The following is an 18,692-nucleotide window of genomic DNA, read 5'->3' as shown; positions in this document are numbered from 1 at the left end:
AGCATAATGGCAGAGGTTTCTCAACGTATTTTTAAGTGATTTAGGGTTAAGGCATAATGGCAGAGGGTTATCAATGTATTTTTAAGTGATTTATGGTAAAGGCATAATGAGAGAAAGTTCTCAATTTAGTTTTAAGTGATTTAGGGCAAATACATAATGGCAGAGGATTCTCAATGTATTTTTAAATGATTTCAAAGTTTTATTCTGAAGTTCTGTCAAATAAAATCACCGTTTTTCATCCTACGACCTTACGTTTTTTCCTATTCCAAATAAAATAAAATTTATGAAAATTATAGAAGAGTTTCAATCATTAACTTGCCAAGATATAAATTATTTGGCTTTTTTCCAAAAAATAATGTGAAATGTCCATAAGATCCTCCATAACTTACTTGAAGCATGCAAGGTTCAAATTTTAAAAAATACTTCCATAACTCAAGAATATTTATAATCATTTATTTCATTCAAATATAGCTTAACACTGAATTTAAATGTACATCATAAATTAGTATAGGCTGAATTAGTTGTAATAGATGTACACAAATACAGATATCTGAGATTACACTATACATTTCCAAGGAAAGGATACAGTACAATGAGTATTCGTCTCTTGTTACAGTAATAATTATACCATATATACTTAAAGATAAGTCATGTCCAACTGCAAACAACATAAACCTTGATCACATAATTCACCAGGCAGATCAGGATCTATGTTGTGGATTCTACTGATTACTGCTAACAAACTGCATAGATCCAGATCTGCTGGCACATTATGCAAAAGATCTGGGTTTATGCAGTTTTGCAGATGGATACAACTTGTGTGCAAGTACAGATGGTACACATTTTAACATTGTCAGCTAAAATCATGCTTGTACTTTTCCAGGTATGTTCCTTAGTGGTATGAGCATACGAATCAGAACTTGAAACCATGTGAAAAATGACCGAAGTGGAATCATTGATTTAAAAAAAGCGAAATCCTGGCTTACATTTCAGTAGCTGCTACAATAAATACAACAAATAACACTGGAACATAAGTGTACAACTTTATAACCAAGCATGTAAAGCACCCTAATTCCACATACTGTGGAAGTTGAAAAAAGCCAACTATAAGTTTTCTGATAACTCACAACTGGCCAGTGAGTTACACACTAGATAAAAAATAATGGCCCAAATAAAATCACTGGTATAGAAATACTTGTCTTATCTTCCTGCTATATTCTGAATTCAACTATTTTACAATCCTAGGACTCAAGACTTACAAATACCTTTACCTATTTTCCTGACAAATAAACTTATGGTCTTTTTTAGTGACAACTATGAATTTTCCAAAAACATATTTAGCATTTTAAAAACATTTTCCACAATTTTTTCATCAAAACAACCTCATGCCACAAAAATATTGAAGATTATCTAATGGTGGGTGAAACAAAAATGCATCAATTCATAAATCAATAATCCTTCTCTCTGCCAAGTCCAACATTAAATTGGTATCTGAATGGGCCACCATACAATTGGAAGCCCTTTTAATAGCTCAGTGAAGTCTTCACAATCTGAATGTCTGTTTAAGTTTTGTTATCTGAAAGACGTCTTGTTGGAGTCATAAATAAACTTCTTCCTTGTAAATTATTTGTACAGTTATAATTTGAACAATGTGGGACATTTCATTATTATGCAGTAGCCCACTGGGCTACCTGAATTCAGCTAAATGTAGTTTGCTGGGCTTCCTGAATTTATCTAGTAATAGCCCACTGGACTATCCTAATTCACCAAACAGTAGCCTATTACATCACCGGAATTCAACTAGTAATAGCCCACTGGGCTATCTGAATTTAAATAATCCATTTTTCAAATGAATTCAATTAGTGGTAGCCCAGTAGCCACCATCAGATTTGTGGTAGCCTGCTCTGAAAAACTAAGATGAGATTAAGCCACACATATCAACCTATCTTGATACTAGGTACTTCACTGTCTAAACTTCGCATTAAAATCACTAACCTACTTACTCATAAAATGAGGCCCTCCAAAATGGACATATTGTCATATTTTGTTTTACAGGTTAATATAATTTTGTACAAAGAGCAATCCATATGCAAAATTCTACCCAACAACTCAGGTGGCTTCTAAAAATGTTACCTATATGAGCATTGGGTTGTAAATAAACATTCATGCAACCAAAAACATGGGAACTATGTCCTGTAAGTTCTCTGCAGATTTTTTAAAATTTCATCTAGTTCCTTGTTGCCCTTCTTTACATCACAAAAAAAGAGATCATATTATATGAGTGTGATTGAATTTGACAGCAAATTCCTAAGGCTTCCAAACAGGCAATGAAAAAATTGTTTTAAGTTAGTATGCCCTTTACAGATGGCTTCAAACTCATTTTTCACTTAAAGAAGGCAAGAGAAAAAATAATCCTATTTCTTGCTTTCTTTGTAATGTCTTAGTCTCTGAAAATTATGGTCAAATACAATAAATTTGCCCCCAAAGGGGAGCTAAGTAATTCACTGCAATATGATTGTTTCAGCTGAAATGTAGTAATATTAAATGTATATTAAATAGGCTGCAAGTACAGGAATCACAAATAATAACAACAATGACAATGATTATCAAAATCTACATTACTTTACATGCTGACTAAAGCAATCACACATCAAAGGAAGTCTCTTTTTTAGGTATCTATTATATAATATCCAAATGTATAACACAACAAAGAAATCCAACAGTGTACTGTGACTCCATGATAACAAGGAGGAGGCCAATTCCTGTTATTGCTGTTGTACGGTTTAATGCCATTCTTCAGCACAAGATAGGTTATAACTGGTAGCCAGTATACATGGTGGAGGAAGAACCCAGAAAACCCCAGAAAGAACCAATGACCCACAAGAAGATTTTGTTGTTGTTGTTGTTGTTGTTGCTGTAGGGTTTAACGCCATTTTTCAGCACATGATAGGCCCCACAAGAAGATAACAGCAAGATTTCTCATGTACCCACAATCGCAGAACCAGAGGCTTGAACCCACGCAGAGGTGAGATGGCAGTGATCCGTAATGGTGAGCGCTTTAGACTACTTGGCCACTCGGGGTGCCAGGCCAATTCCTGCATGTCAATGACTAAACCAAATCACTGATGTAAACATGAAACCTTTACTCCAAGTTCAAAAGGGGAGAGTATGTATGTCACAAAATGAATTGTCTTTAGCTGTAAAATGATAGATATGTATGAAAAGAAAAATGAACAAGTGGTTCAGGAAATATAAACAAATTAAAATACTTGAATCAAAACCAAATCTTCTGTGACATTGGTCTTGACCCCAAAATTAAACAGGTACAAGAACATGTCACCAAGTCAACTGTCTTAGCTTGATACTGATTCAGTATTAAACACCCATAAACCTACAAAATTCAAGTGAACTCAGCATACCTATCACAGCTATGATACTGTCAAGTGTGTTTTGGCCAAAAATTAATACGAATTCTTCACAAATACATGAAAAATAAGACATCAGGTATAAGATATGCAGAGAACAAATAGTAGGAATTCCTAAAATAAATGTAATATGAATAATTTTGGATTAAAAGGAACAAAGCATGATTGTTAGATACTATCTGACCTGGCTGTATGGTTCAAACCGAAGAAAACCAATCGTTGCCTCCATCTCCCCATACAGTAAATCCTTATGCTCTATATATATTGGCTACTTTACTCAATAAAATGTTCTCTCGTTTAGAAAATACCTATGATCTGCATTCTACTTCACCAATATCGAATGTGTATGTCAGGTAATGTTTACCGCTTGAAGAGAAAATAAAACAAATAGAATGAATTACTATATGCTGCAACTAGTATGATGTTTGATAAGCTTAGTAATATACATGACAGCAAATAAATAGTATACAAGTTGATTTATTTAATACAATACTTATATCAAGCAGGTAAGCTGTAACTTACTATCAAATTATACAATTTCTTAAGTGAACAAGTTAACCAAGCATGGAATATGTAAGTAACAGTCTAAGTAATAACATAAAAGCAGTGAATGTGAAAGATCAAACATTTGGTTGCATCTGTGCTTTATGCAAATAAATGAAAATAAAAATAAAGAAACAATTCTGAAACATGAAAATAATGGATGAAAATTCTCCATATCATCAACATGGCTTGAATTCCAATAGGACGCTTCACACTGATTCAAATAGCTGCTAACCTCCTATGTGTGTTTGGCAGGTGGGGGTGGTTAATGGATAATTATTTTAGATTAAGTCTTAAATCTAAGCATCACCCTCTCTCTCCTTGCTGAATAACTGATTTCATTCCTAGCATTTCTGCAAGACCCTATACAGAATTTTTATACAAATTATTATGATATCCCTTTTTACCGACCTTCCAAAGCATGCAGTTGGGTACATTGGGTTTATTCTATTTATTCCATCACTTAGGGATCCCAAATATAACATGGAATGGCCATTATCATTACTTCTATTATAAATCTCCCATCAATGTTTACTTTGTCCAAGTATCTCAGTAAACCTTGACTAATCCAACTATCCTCTAACCTTTCCAAACCTGTTTTTTATAACTGGATAGTTATCTTTGACATCAAGAAAATTTTTGTTCAAATATCTAACACCTCAGTGGGAAAAATCAGAGAAAATTTGGGCTAAAACCCAGGAAAACAGTACAGTAAGTAAATGAATTGTAAGCCCCACTATTGGAATAGCAATGCATATCATGTGTCATGTGACTATGGATTGGCTAAGTTTGAGACAACTGTAAAATTCAGCTACAGGGCGACTCCACGTTCTGCTTTAATTTGTATCCAATGTAAATAGTGCTGTACTATTCCATAAATTTAAGAATGGCGCCAGATACATTTTATTCTGGATCAGGTACAAATGTTAATATCAAGGCAAAGTTATCTTTTCCCCACAATAGTAAGAAAATAGGACAGATTTACATGTAATTTATGTATACTGAAGGATGTAATTTCATAATAAAAAGTATAATAAAGAAGTCCACAAACCTGTACGAACAAATGATTTCCACTTTTCTTGGTTTTCATTTGGTATAGACTGTACAGCATATGTAACTACAAATTACTAAGCAGAAAGTACCACAGTAACACACAAATTATAAGTTGGAAGAAATAGATAACATAAAATAAAGGTAATTTGACTCTTATGGCATTTCATCTCTTCCTGCAGATTGTTCAGTACGATATTACAATATATTTACTAATTAGCTCTGTCAGATATCTACAAAAGCTGACATTTCACTTTTCACTTACACCAGAAGGAAACAGTAAAATAAAGTTAACTAATTAAAGCAATGTGTATACCTATGTCATAACAATCACCTTCCTAGTAGTCAATCAAGAGCTAGTCATTAATCAGAACTAATGACTTTAAACTATAGCTATTTTTTAAAATCAAAACACAGAAAAAGATTTGAAAATTCAGGCAAATATTTGTTCTTTAAAACATGGAGAAAACTGTTGGCTGTACTGCCTGCTATTAATGATGGACTGTGGCTGATAGAATGTTTCAATACTTATCCATTTACCGGAGAACAAAATAGCAATCTATTGATATTTGAAAATATGGAGCCAATTGTGCAAGTCTGAACTGGCAGTAGTTGGAGTAAGTGTAATTTCATCTCAAGTAATGATTACAACCCTATACGATAGACACGGCTGATATTAATGATTACAACCCTATATGACAGACATGGCTGATGTTAATGATTACAACCCTATATGATAGTCACTCTGTTTACGATTCTGGAGATTGTTAATGAATCTTGGAAAGTTCAAGTGAAAACCCACTCCCGGACAAATTGCAAGGGTGGAAGTTTTTTATAAATTAAATTTGTGCATTTGTGAATATGTAAAAGTAATAATATAGTCTAAAATACAGTTAATACCTTGACTTTGGTAACTAAGAAAATTAATGACTCAAAAAACTCAATTAAATAAGTCATTCTGGTTTAACATTTTTTTAACACATAACCTCTAAAACTAGAAACAATGAAAATTTCAAAGAAAATGTCTGACCTGTCAACACTTTAATTTTTTAAAAGGTTTTAATTGACTTGACAGTAAGAACTTCATTTAATCAGCAAATGTATTATTTATGTTATCATGTATCATGGAAATTCTTTTGACACGCATGATTTAATCCTTTACATTATGTAAGTTATACTGGATGCCATTACCCCATTCCGAAGGAAGAGCAAATGGATACCTGTGTACTATCTGCATAGAAGTGTGCTTCTATGCATATAGTAAACAGCCATTCTGAGTTGGTTTTAGTCGTGCCACCTTCAGGGAAAACCCTTTAATAAACTATAGGAAGTGAGGTAAATGAAAATTATGTCAAATCACGTGGTTGCTATTTAAGTTAGAGTTGCTATCTACTATTTAAAGTAGCTGGGTCCGATTCTTCAAAATGGAGGTTGCAGATATGTTCAGCACTTTCTTGAGTTTGGATGATTAGAATTAAAACTATCAAAGTTTCAATAAGTCAAATACAGGCTCTGATATTGATGTGGGCAATACTGATTTTTAATAATTTCTCAAATCTGGATAATTTAGTGATACACAGAAAATGAACCAGTGTGTCTAGTGAGTTTAATCAAGATGTTCAGTCCTACAAAATCAGGATACAGTATGTCTAACAAGTTTAATCAAAACATTCGGTCCTACTAAATCAGGATACAGTGTGTCTAGTGAGTTTAATCAAAACATTTAGTCCTACTAAATCAGGATACAGTGTGTCTAGTGAGTTTAATCAAAACATTTTAGTCCTACTAAATCAGGATACAGTGTGTCTAGTGAGTTTAATCAAAACGTTTAGTCCTACTAAATCAGGATACAGTGTGTCTAGCGAGTTTAAACAAGATGTTCAGTCATACTAAATCAGGATACTTTACTCAACAAATAGAGAATTTGATAAATTTGTCTTGTTAACCTTCCAAGTCCAGTGAGAGGAGATCAAATTAGCTCAACAATTATACACAAACATAACTATGACATATTTCATAAAGCATGATGCTTCAGCTACAAAGTTACATCATGCATATGGCTGGAACCTGTTAAAATACCAACAATGAGAAATATTTTTAACTGATAATTTTTTCAATTTGCTTGTTTAGAAATATTTTTAATTTCCAAATCTGTACCAGAAATGACAGCAGCGAGATGCTCCAAAATTCCAAGCATAGAAAAATGATAAATCTGTGGCTTTTTTTTATTTGCCCATCATAATTCCCAAATAAATAAATAAATAAATAATTGTTCCCAATAGCTTGGGCAGTAAGTAAAAGACTTGGGGTTTATCATCTGGCTTACTACAGTAACATTCTCAAGCAAACCTATTTCAAGACAAAAATCAAGCAACAAATTATCAGGTTTTAATTGAAAACCAATTCTGATCCTTGTGTTCTTTATTTCAGTGTCAACTCTGTCACTACACTGCTCAAATATGTTTATTTTATGCACAGATACTTTTCTGAAAGGTAACAAGTGTACCATAGCTTCTGCTAAAACTAAATCAGAACAATGAATCAAACAGGTCATGCCATCGAATACCAAAATATTTCAATGAAACAACTTTAACATTCACATTTCAATAGTTTTAGTGTTAGGAAAATATTAAATAAACAAAGAACTGGTGTCTGTTTCATGCCTTGTGCATTTAGGAACTTATAATTTCATTCCCAATAATTAAATTTGTCTGTAATCGTCTCATAAATGGGTACAGAAACTGTCAACTTTAGCAGGATGTAAAGGTATAATGAAGACCGGAAACCATACAACTGCCTGTATGTTTTATGATAAAATGCCCTGAAGGTAAATGATGCACTTTCAAAAAATAAATAGCAAATATTTGTATTAAGACAATTCTCATGATGAGTACAATGTGCAGTACTCCTGTTCTCATTAATTTCAATACTTTTCTGGTGTCAGTGTAGCTGCATTCAGCATATTAAAACCATCTTACATAATATTTATGATATAATATTGGTGTGTTTTTCAACTGACAAAATGTATAATATGTTCACATTTTAAAAAAAGTCTGATTTTTGGAAATAACTTCAAATGTATGCAGGTACATATAAAACCATATTTCCCAAGTCTTTAGGAGGTTATAAGGTTACACATTTTGACATGTTTATTAGATGACTTTTTGGAAACTCAGACTTAAAATTTAACAACGGTGATGATACTGCTGGATGTATTTCTTCCAATCTGGCATCACAGTTGAAAAAAACCTAATACAACACATTTCTATTCAAGTCAATAGTGCAGTTTGTAAAGCTATTTCTTTACCAAACAACTTTGTTGCCGAGAGGGTGTAACACAAGACAGGCTGTAATACAAGACAGGCTGTAACACATGTAAAGTGGCAGACTATTTTGTTCTTCAACCATCAAAAAAATATGTCTATATCCCAGCAAGGAATTTCCCGGTGATATGAATAATCTTTCAATTTAAAACACTTAAAGCAAACTGAAGTCTTCAACTTGTCTATTAGTTAGGCTATCACAAGAATGGATTGGTCGAACTTCCTCGAGCTGGTTGCTGCTGTGTAGCAGCTGTCTGAAATGAGAAAACATATAAGTCATATAAAACAAAACTGAAAAATAAGTATTTTAGCCCTCAATACATGCCTGAAATCATGATTTCATACCTTTCTTCTCTGCTCATGTTCCAATTAAAATTAATAATGCCGAATGATAAAGGCCACAAAAAATGTTCATATTCTTCTTGTGTTTAAACAGACTATACTCTCCTTGTATTTATCCTGAAAAAAGCTGCTTATCCTCAAAGTTCATTGCTCTTTAGTACAACAAGTTGGGTCAATATTGTACATCCTGGTATCTTGTCAGTTCACTAATGTTCAATGGGTATCAATATTTACTAAATCTATGATTACCACAACCACAAACAAAAAACAAGAACAAGAATCAACCCATTAAGGCAATAACATTCCCCTCTACCCCAACCAGAGTCATATCCAAAAATTTAAAACCCAAATGAACAATGATCAATCTTGGAAAATAACAAGATCCCATTTCCAATCTGAGGCAGGATCACAAAATTAAAACTTCAATGAACAAAGACTCACTTTTGAAAACAGGATCCACTTTCCAATCAGAAAGCAAATTTTACATGAGAAAATTTACTAGATCACATTAACATTAGGAATATAAACCTGGTAACTCCCGAAGCCAGCTAATAAAAAGACCAAAACATTTCTTCTGTACATATCCTATAGAAAAAAGGCAGTAACTCTTAAACATTACCTCCCCTTCCAATACTAGGCATTGCCAGTTTGAAGCTGAGCGAACTAACAACGTGGATGCTCACATAGCGGACGGTTGGTAGGGCCTTCAAGTAACATAATCAGGCAAATATTCTAGGAGGCATAATTTACTAGAAAATTTGCTTTCTAATTTGGATACATTCCTTGATAGCATTAACATTAGGAAAATAGGCAATAGGTGGGGGAAAAGCTGAGCATCTACCTATACCTTGGGTATTATTCTAGGGAAGAAAGACTGGTTTCCCCACCTGAATGGTAACGTGTTCTCCTGCTTAAAGCATCACAGTGTATGGTCATGTGATATGTGACTGTTCTATCAGGTTAAGATAACTACTGATGCCTTCTTACAGCCTGTCACATTATTCTGATACCAGGCCAACCAGTCCTAGCAGTAACTTCTTAATGTTGAGTGCCAAATGAGGCTGCTACTAGTACCATGTTTATGTCTTTGGTATGACTCAGCTGGGGTTTGAACCTGCAACCTCCCTCATCTGAGGCAGATGTTCTAACCACTTAGGCTATCAGGGTGGTGAACTGAAGATAGATAGTTGACTAAATGGGCATCTAGCTTTCTCACACTGCATGCTGAAACTAAAGCTGTCAGGAAACAGGTTGGATGATAACAGTTCCAGCAAGGTCCTAGCTAATACCTAAAGCTGTCAGGAAACAGGTTGAATGATAAGCAAGGTCCTAGCTAATACCTAAAACTTCACCAAGCTAAGCCATGTCAAGACCCAGAACAGATTCCATTTTGTTAAAAGGCAAGATAGTTTGGTCTTTTCAAATCAAAATTGACAAGTAGGTAAGATTGACCTTTATCATGACTGATATATCTTCTGCCATGGTGCCTAAAAATGTCAAATATCATGGAGCAGTAGCCTTTGATGTTAATTAATACCAACATTTTCTCCTCAATGAGTCAGACAAAAAAGTAAGCTTACTGAGGGAATCAGGCACTCAAGGGCACAATGGTACTGACTCCACACCAAAACATGTCACTTTCCCTCTTATGACTTCAAAATGGAGGACCTTCTTTGAGATTGTCACCATAATCAAAGGTCTGAATTCGTTCTCTTCCAAGGCTGTCCTGACAAGGGCTAAAGGTGAAGTAGTAGTCATTACAGGCATGGGGAAAACACCTGTGGACTTGGTTGTTTCAAAAGATTCAGTTTGACCACACTCTTCCTTGGTAGGTCTAGCGCTAGCTTGAGTTTATCACTGACCCAGGATTTGTTCTACCAACGAGGGGCTATCAAAATTATCTTACAATCCTGACCCCATATTTTCTGTATTAATTTCAGTACTAAGACCATGGGGGTGGGGTAGAGAAGCAAATGACCATAACCCCATCAAACTGATTGACATTGCTTCTACAGCCCTAGCTTCTGGTTCCGGGAACAGTGAGACAAAGAAGGACTGCTTGTGGTTCTGCCTTGTCACAAATAGGTCAATCATCAGATGTTGCCACAAATCCCAAGAAAAACTGATGGATGAAGGGATGTATGAATAGCTTGACCTGTCTGGACAGAACATAAGAAAGATGCCTGGAATGTGTCTGAGTTGCACACTGATCTGAAGTTGGTAACATCAACAATCAAACTACCAAACAAGCAAGCACAGATTGGGCAAGATAGTAGCCTGTGTTTGAGGAAGAAAGACATCTGACATAATCTGGATCAACTTTCTCCAGTATCAATCATTCCAAATCTGAAAGGCATTTATGATTGCTATTTTCTAGAACGTTGATGTGAGGAGGCTGTTTCCATAATCCCCATTTTGCTGCTGTGCGTACTGAAGCCTAGCAGCAAATGGTCTCCCCAAACCTACGAAATGAGGTCTGTATGTGCCATCATTTCCAGTAATGGTTTCTCCATAGGAATTCCTGTCACAAGCCAACTGTGTCTGTTAAAGCAACAGAGGAAATGATCTTACCTTGTGATACTGGAAATGCCACTTATCCATTAAAGTCATTTGTAACAAGTGCATATTAAGATGGCCAAGCATGACCAGATCTGCTGCCACATCAAGTAAATTGAGGAGTTACAAGAACTCTCTAGCTCAGGGGTCTCAAACACAAATCACCCTGTGGGCCACATGAGGGAATTTTTGATGGCCCATGGGCCACATCACCTTTGTTATCTCTCATCACATCTTGTGACACCGAACAATTTTGTGGGCCACAGGATACGGCTTGGTGGGCTGCATGCAGCCCATGGGCCGTGTGTTTGACAGCCCTGCTCTAGCTGATGGAAACTGGTGTTATTTAGTTAATTATTAAAAAATTATCAACACACTAATTTCCTCATTTATCTACTGTTTCCATTTCTTTACCATTTCAGAAATATGCCTTGTAAATGTAGAAAATGCATGAAATACCAAGTTGGGAAGATATGCATGAATTCTATCTGGCATATACAAAATGTATTTCTTGCCCTTCTAGCATGTGCAATTTGTGGTCTGAGGAAACCTGGTCAGCTGTTACAATGTATGTCAAGCAAGTACGGACAAAACCAGTTGAGAGCTATGATCCCACCAATCAGAAGGATGATGTCTGCCACCACTATGACAGCAGTAGATTTGAGGGAGATGAATGCAGAAATGTTGCAGTCACAGACATGCCAACCTTTCAGCAACATATATGTGTTGACTGGTACAGGAGAAAGTGATGCAATTCCTGACTTCATGCCAAATTTTATATCTCTTTCCAACTCTGCAGACAATCTGGATACAATGGGGGAATTATTCCCCTAGTTACAGGTGGTCCAGTGGCTCAAGTTCTCCCCGTAAGTCCTAGTCAATTCTAATAAAAGTTACAGAGACACTGTCAGTAATTTTCTAAAGACAGGGAAGGTTCACAATCTCTACCTCTAGAGTGGGGGAATCAGGGGTGTGGCAATGCTGAATGGGAGCTGATTATTATAAGGTATATGCATACCAAATTTAATGATTTTAGATCACTTCTTTTAATAAATATATCTGCATACCAAAGTTAGTTCGCTGTACTGGTATATATATATATATATATATATATATATATATATATATATATATATATATATATATATATATATATATATATGTATATATTTTCTGCTTCTTATCACTCTGCTTTTTCAAAGCCTGTGAAAACAGGAAATGGTCTATATGACCCACTTGTATCTGAACAGTCAATTTATTCACTGTTTGTGTTTCTGATGTGAAAGCAGTGAGGATTCTGTTTTGTGAACTAAATACTTTGTCACAATCTTCTGTCTGTAATGGGAGAATCAGTGAAATTTTACCCAATTTAAACAAATTCTGGAGCTGGTCTTCGTGATATTTGAACATATTTTCCCCCAACTTTATCAAGTTGCCCATAGGATAACTCTGTTGAAGGATCACATTTGTTGAAGACTTTGAAGAACATAAGTTAACCTCTGCAACCTTTTTCATTAGTGAACGGATTATCTTTTTCTCCGCTCTTTCCAAGTACCAAATAGAATCCCTCCCGTTTAGTTCTTTCCTTAACTAGTTGTAGGTAATCAACCACATGTCTTGGTATTTTAGTTCCTTTTCTTCTCTTTTTCTCAGTCTCCTCTTCATGTGATATGGATGAGGTACTAACTATTTCCATGACAACAGGTTGTGATGTATTCAGTTTTCATTGGAAAATGAGTGCTGTCCTCTTTGTATTGACCATAGCAGACAATCTTACTGTAAAGAAAATGGTTATCGTTTGTTTCGACGATCACTAAACTCGGTGGAATGGCTGTTATGGCTGATCAAATGATCAGTTTGTTATACCCCTCCAGGAGATAATTTATTTGAAGGATATAATACTTCCAATGAAACATTTAAATAACAACTCAGTGTAACTCTGCATGCAACAGTGTCTCTAAAAATCATGTAACAGTGTCTGACAAAAATCATGTAAAAGTGTCTGAAAAAATGACCCAAATGCAAACCCTAACATGAGTGTTGATGCCATATGGACAGACATTATTAATTCACAAGCTAAAATTGCTCTGCCATCTGGCAAAATATTTTGAGTTATAAGTTATCTTACCATAAATGGATTTGCCGATGAGCTAGCTGGCATTTGTCCCCATCCACCACCACTATAAGCTGGCACCTGTTGGCCCCCAAATCCATGGAATCCTTGACTGGCAGAGCCCCCAGTGCCAAATCCTCCATTCTGAATACCAAACTGTCCACCAAAACCTGCACTAGTACTTGCAGGAGAGTTATACTGTCCAAAACCACTAACTGTACTGGGTACCATACCGACTCCTGAAGTACCAAATTGTCCAAAACCACCACCAGCTGTGTTTGGTACCGTTCCAGCTGTACCAAACTGCCCAAAACCTCCTGCAGTACCGGGTGTACCAAAATGACCATATCCGCTAGACTGTTGTGGAGCTGAATGTGTCGTACTAAACAGATTCTGACTACCTGTGGAGCCAAATGGATTTGCAACTCCCATCCCAGTCATAGAGGTCTGTGTTGGTCCAGCACCGCCAAATGGGTTAGCAACTGAAGGAAAGAAGAGATCAGAGCATTGAAAATCTTAAGACCAAAAAGTACATGCTCTATTTCTTTCTCTTTTCATTTCTGTTGGGATCCCAAACCATCAAAGTGCCTAATGACATTATCCCTCTAACAAAAGAAACAGACAACAGTTACAATAAATGTGTTCTATTTCATACATTACAATAATTTACAAAAGGTGGCAGAACTACATTTATGAGAATAAGTATAATCAAATATGTTTATAAAATTAAAGCATAGTGACTTTGCAGAAACATTTGAAAAAAATATGAGAAATGTTTATATATATATAAATGACACACAACATTAATTTATTGAAAATAACAACTATATTTATAAATGAATGTGAAAACGTGAAGGTGGTAATGTCATTCTAGTATGTTTTAGTGATTACAAGAAAAAAGCAACATTTCAGAAAAAAAGATATCCTTGGATGCCATGAAATTACAATGAATTCAATGAGAACAGAACTGAGAAAGCAACTCAAGCAGGGATTTCAATTAATATCTAAGCTCATATAGCTTGGTCCAAGAGCCTAATCTTTTAGTTAAGGAAAAAGGGAGCTGCATCATTTTGGTAGAGTATCAGACTCATTATCATTGGGTCATGGGTTTGATCCCCTAGTCCAGCCTGGGTCAGCTGCCTTGAAGTATCTTTGGGAAAGGCACTTAGCTCCCATGTCCTTGGCATGATACAGTCAAATGTGTTAAAGGTACTGTTAAAACCAACAAAACTTTATTATGAAAGCAACTATATATTATTTACTTTGTATGTCTTCTCTTGTTTTCTTGCCTTTAGATAACCAAATAACTGATTGCAAAAGATGGAGACTTGAAGAGTGTATCTGATGTACACTATAATAACAAGATTCCCCTGAGGGGACTGATGCTCTGTTGGCAATAATTTATTTGTAGGAATTCATGAAATCTGTTTCTTTCATCCCTTTATTGTTTTTAACTGCAGTGTACTGAAATCACATATTTTGTTACAGGTTTGAGTTAGCATTTTACAATCTAAGTGCTGTACAAAATCTTAATTGAGGATTTAGCTTTAACTAGTTGAGATATACCAATAGGTAAGCAATTGTTTTTAAAACAACACTGAACTGACATCATTCATTGTATTTTTCTGATGTATCTACAGATTGAGTTTTATAGAAATATATCCAACATAGATACCTCAACTCCCCATCCCCCAGTCAATCCTTGCAATCAATGTCAGAGTGCTGACAATCAAAATCTATCTTGAAAAAATATAGCCAAATACAAAGTCTAGTCAAAATCTATGTGTATATATACAATGTCACTGTGCACATAAACTCCGTGAAGTTTGAGATGAATACTGTGTATGGCACATTCTACACTCACCCTGTGTTTAATAGTTCTTTATGTTGCCATTGTAGGGTAATATTGACTTGGGAATAGAGATTATTGACCAATCAGTCTCAATGACATGAATATCTAGTCAAGAGATGCAGTCTTAAACTAAATTTAATCTGCAGAAACCATCATTTTCTTAATGAACTTATATGACACTGACCGCTGACCTTCTGACTCCAGAAGCTAAAGGTTTCATTACTACCAGTATACAAAATATAAGTCATTCACAATGTTATTCAAGGATTTGACCCAAGACAAAAAAATGTATTCAGCAAAGCTCATTTTCTTAGAGCTACAATATGAGCTTGACCTTTGGACCCCCAAAATTAATTAGGCCACTTCCATTACTTTTTGCAAGCCATCCATAAACTTTTATCAAGATATGTGATAGAGAATTAAAGTTATCATGCAAACATCTTTATTTTTCTTTCAGTTACTGTAACATTAAACAATGACCATTTGGCTCCATATTCAATATGCTTCTTTCTGATCCAATATATATATATATATATATATATATATATATATATATATATATATATATATAGTGATTTCTGACACCTTGGCACAAAAGTGGGTATGCAGTGTCAGGTTATATTCCAAAATGTCAAATTAAACTGTACAAAAATGAGGAAGATAATGTCTTCCAGATAAATGCATAACTAAGTGCAACAAATAAAATATAAAATGTAAAGATGCAAATAATTCAGTAAAATCCACATCAAACAACAGATAAAGGTAACACACATATAACCCTTAAAACATGATTACAATCTTTTGTAAAATTACACTCCCTTAAAAATTCCAAGATTTTCTTGGGTGGTACATCTTGTACACTTTCTTCAAGCAGTTCGTTTCAAAATAGTTTTGTCTTACAGGGTGGAAATCAACACACCCAACGGGAATGTGCCCACTATCGGTGGACACTGGAAGGGTATGCACGTGGGTCAAGCATCATCCTTCAGAAGGTATGCACGAGTCAGGTATATGTGTCTGTCACATGACCAGAACAATATATCTTTCCAATTTGTTCTGTATGAAGGATACTACTCACCTATAATTAGTTTAACATTCTTATGTTTGTCTGTGGAGTTTTCATTCTACATATATTGCCAATTATCATGAATATGTTGATTTATACATGTACAATATCTGAAGTCAGTATAATGGAAAGTTTCATTTGGAAACTGGTGACCACCAGGCACCTTTGGATGCTTTATCTGTCCTTTCATTACCCTTCATGCCAAAGGGACTATGCAACCAACAGTACAGAATACGTTTCCCAAACTGTATGAAAACATCACATTTCCCTAATATCTGGGATTATAAGGGATTTTCAAATTTAAGATTCTGCAGCCTTTCAACATGGAAAAGGAATCTGAAAAGATGATGTCATTTGTTCTTTGAGAGGTTTCTGAATGTACAAGGCTTGATAATTTGGCCTAAATAATTAAGTCATGCACCAAGACTGGTGAAGGTACATGGCTGAGAATGGAAATTTATGTGCAGAAACCATTTTCATCTTTCAGTGAAACTGACATCTGACACTTACTGACCCAAAATATCAATAGGTTTCTTCCTTTCTGCAAGTGCAAGCCATCAGCAAAGTTCAGTTCAGGTACATGATGTAGAACTAATCAGGTGGTCTTTTGCTGAAAACTATTTCTTTGCAACCAGTCACAATGGTCATGACCTTTGACCTTTTGACCCCAAAATCAATTGTCTTTTTCCTAACCACAAAATAAGGTATTTAGAATCTGGGACATGAATGAGTTAAATTACAGAAAGAGATAAGTAAAACATTTTCATATTGAATGGATCAAATATAAGCAATATTAACATCTTACAATGGTTTACATTGCAAAAGTGGACCTTGCTTGTGGATTTCATTTTTAAAACACTTCTTTGAATGAAAGAATGATGTATATATAGAGTGCCTTCAAATTATAATGTGCTGAAGATACAAATGAACAATCGAATTCACCCACACATGACCCTTACTAATGGGCATATGTGTACTATCAACCTTTAGGTTCCTGTTTCAGATCTATTTCTCATGGGCTAAGGCTTCTGAGGCAAGCAGTTAACAAGTCAAGAAATTCAACAGTACATTCACACCATCTGATGACTAAGAACTGTCATGTGTAGGTTCCACTGGTCCAAAAGAACCTTCCTTCAAAATTCCAGCCTATCAGATATAATTCAACTTCACTAATCTGGTTGACAGTCATCCAAATGTCTTGGAATTGAATGAAAATGTTAAGACCAGATTCATTGAGTGATTCTTTGAACCAGAACGTTGATGCAGACTACGTGTTCATAGCAGCAAAAGGTAACAGAAGAAAATGCATGTATTATCTGGTTGTTATGGTACTTACAAACATTATTATTTTGAAATAAATCCCTACTTAGTGAATCAGGTTTTTTTTTTTAAAAGTCATGCCCTACAGGCCTCCCAGTGCTAAACTTTCATTCAGTTGCTGTTGTTGCCAAAGCTGCCAAAAAAGTGATACCAGTATCTCTCATATTCTAGATATGAGTGGTGTAATTTGCCCATCTGAAAAAGCCATGCAGGATACACCTCTTATATCAGTGCATTCAATGACAATGTAGATGACATTAGTATCTTTATGACATTATGATTATCATCAATGATTCTAGTCTTTATGCTACTGGGAAGACAAATTTATAGCTTTATACGTTAGTCGTTGTTTACAACAAATTCTTTCCTAAAAACCAAAGTTGTTTATGCTCTAATTAAGCAAAAACTTGCAGAAAATACTTTTGCACTTTGAAAGCTTTAAACATATTGATAACATGCCAACTTTCTGTTTTAAATACTATTTCCAAGTAAGAAATGAGAGAAAATAATCCATCATATACACAGATATGAGATAGGAAAATCTCACCAGTGCACATTATGGATTTGATTAATCTTCTCATTTGCGAATGCAGGTGAGAGAATGGCATACCTAAAAACAATATTTCTTCCATCAAAATGTGTGACTACATGGTGATAGTTCATGATTTAAACATGTAATGAAATTTAAATGTGAAAATACTGAAAGTTTAACAAGAAAATATAATGACATTTCAAAAAACAATGTTCCAATACTGTATCACAAAGAAATCTTATAATGCAATTAACAGCTGTAAAAAATACCACACAAACAATTGTACAACCAAAATGACAGTGCATGACAACATTGTGCATGACAGGTCTGCACACTGTAGCAAGTTATTTCTCAAATTATACAATTAAAGGTGAATGCAGAAATATTTGTAGCCACACATATCCTCACAAACTCCTGAAAATATGGGCAAAAATATATTTAACAAATTCTTCATGTAAATTTGCTCGCAACACCAATGAAACCAGTTTTTTATTGTCACAATGACTCGGAAATATAAAATTATATCAAATCTGCTTGAAATCCAATATGAAATGTGAACTAAAAAACAAC

General features: G+C 34.7%; 1 protein-coding gene across 4 annotated transcripts in view; it reads right to left on the bottom strand.

Annotated features, from left to right (window-relative positions):
- Positions 1 to 439: 439 nt before the first annotated feature.
- The window catches only part of LOC149799227 (uncharacterized), a 71,897-nt gene continuing 53,644 nt past the window's right edge, over positions 440 to 18,692 (bottom strand). For all 4 annotated transcript variants that reach the window (XM_089958498.1, XM_089958501.1, XM_089958499.1 and 1 more), the window contains 2 exons: positions 13,368 to 13,834; positions 440 to 8,595 (listed from right to left, as the gene is read on the bottom strand). In XM_089958498.1, coding sequence (XP_089814624.1) covers positions 8,539 to 8,595; positions 13,368 to 13,834 — 524 coding nt within the window. In that variant the 3' untranslated portion in view covers positions 440 to 8,538. The remainder of the gene's footprint in view (positions 8,596 to 13,367; positions 13,835 to 18,692) is intronic.

Source organism: Sinohyriopsis cumingii, chromosome 5 (genome assembly GCF_028554795.1).
Source record: "Sinohyriopsis cumingii isolate HCF-2022 chromosome 5, ASM2855479v2, whole genome shotgun sequence".
NCBI lineage: Eukaryota > Metazoa > Mollusca > Bivalvia > Unionida > Unionidae > Sinohyriopsis > Sinohyriopsis cumingii.
Note: the sequence above shows the minus strand (reverse complement) of the source record. Positions and strands in the feature narration are given on the sequence as shown.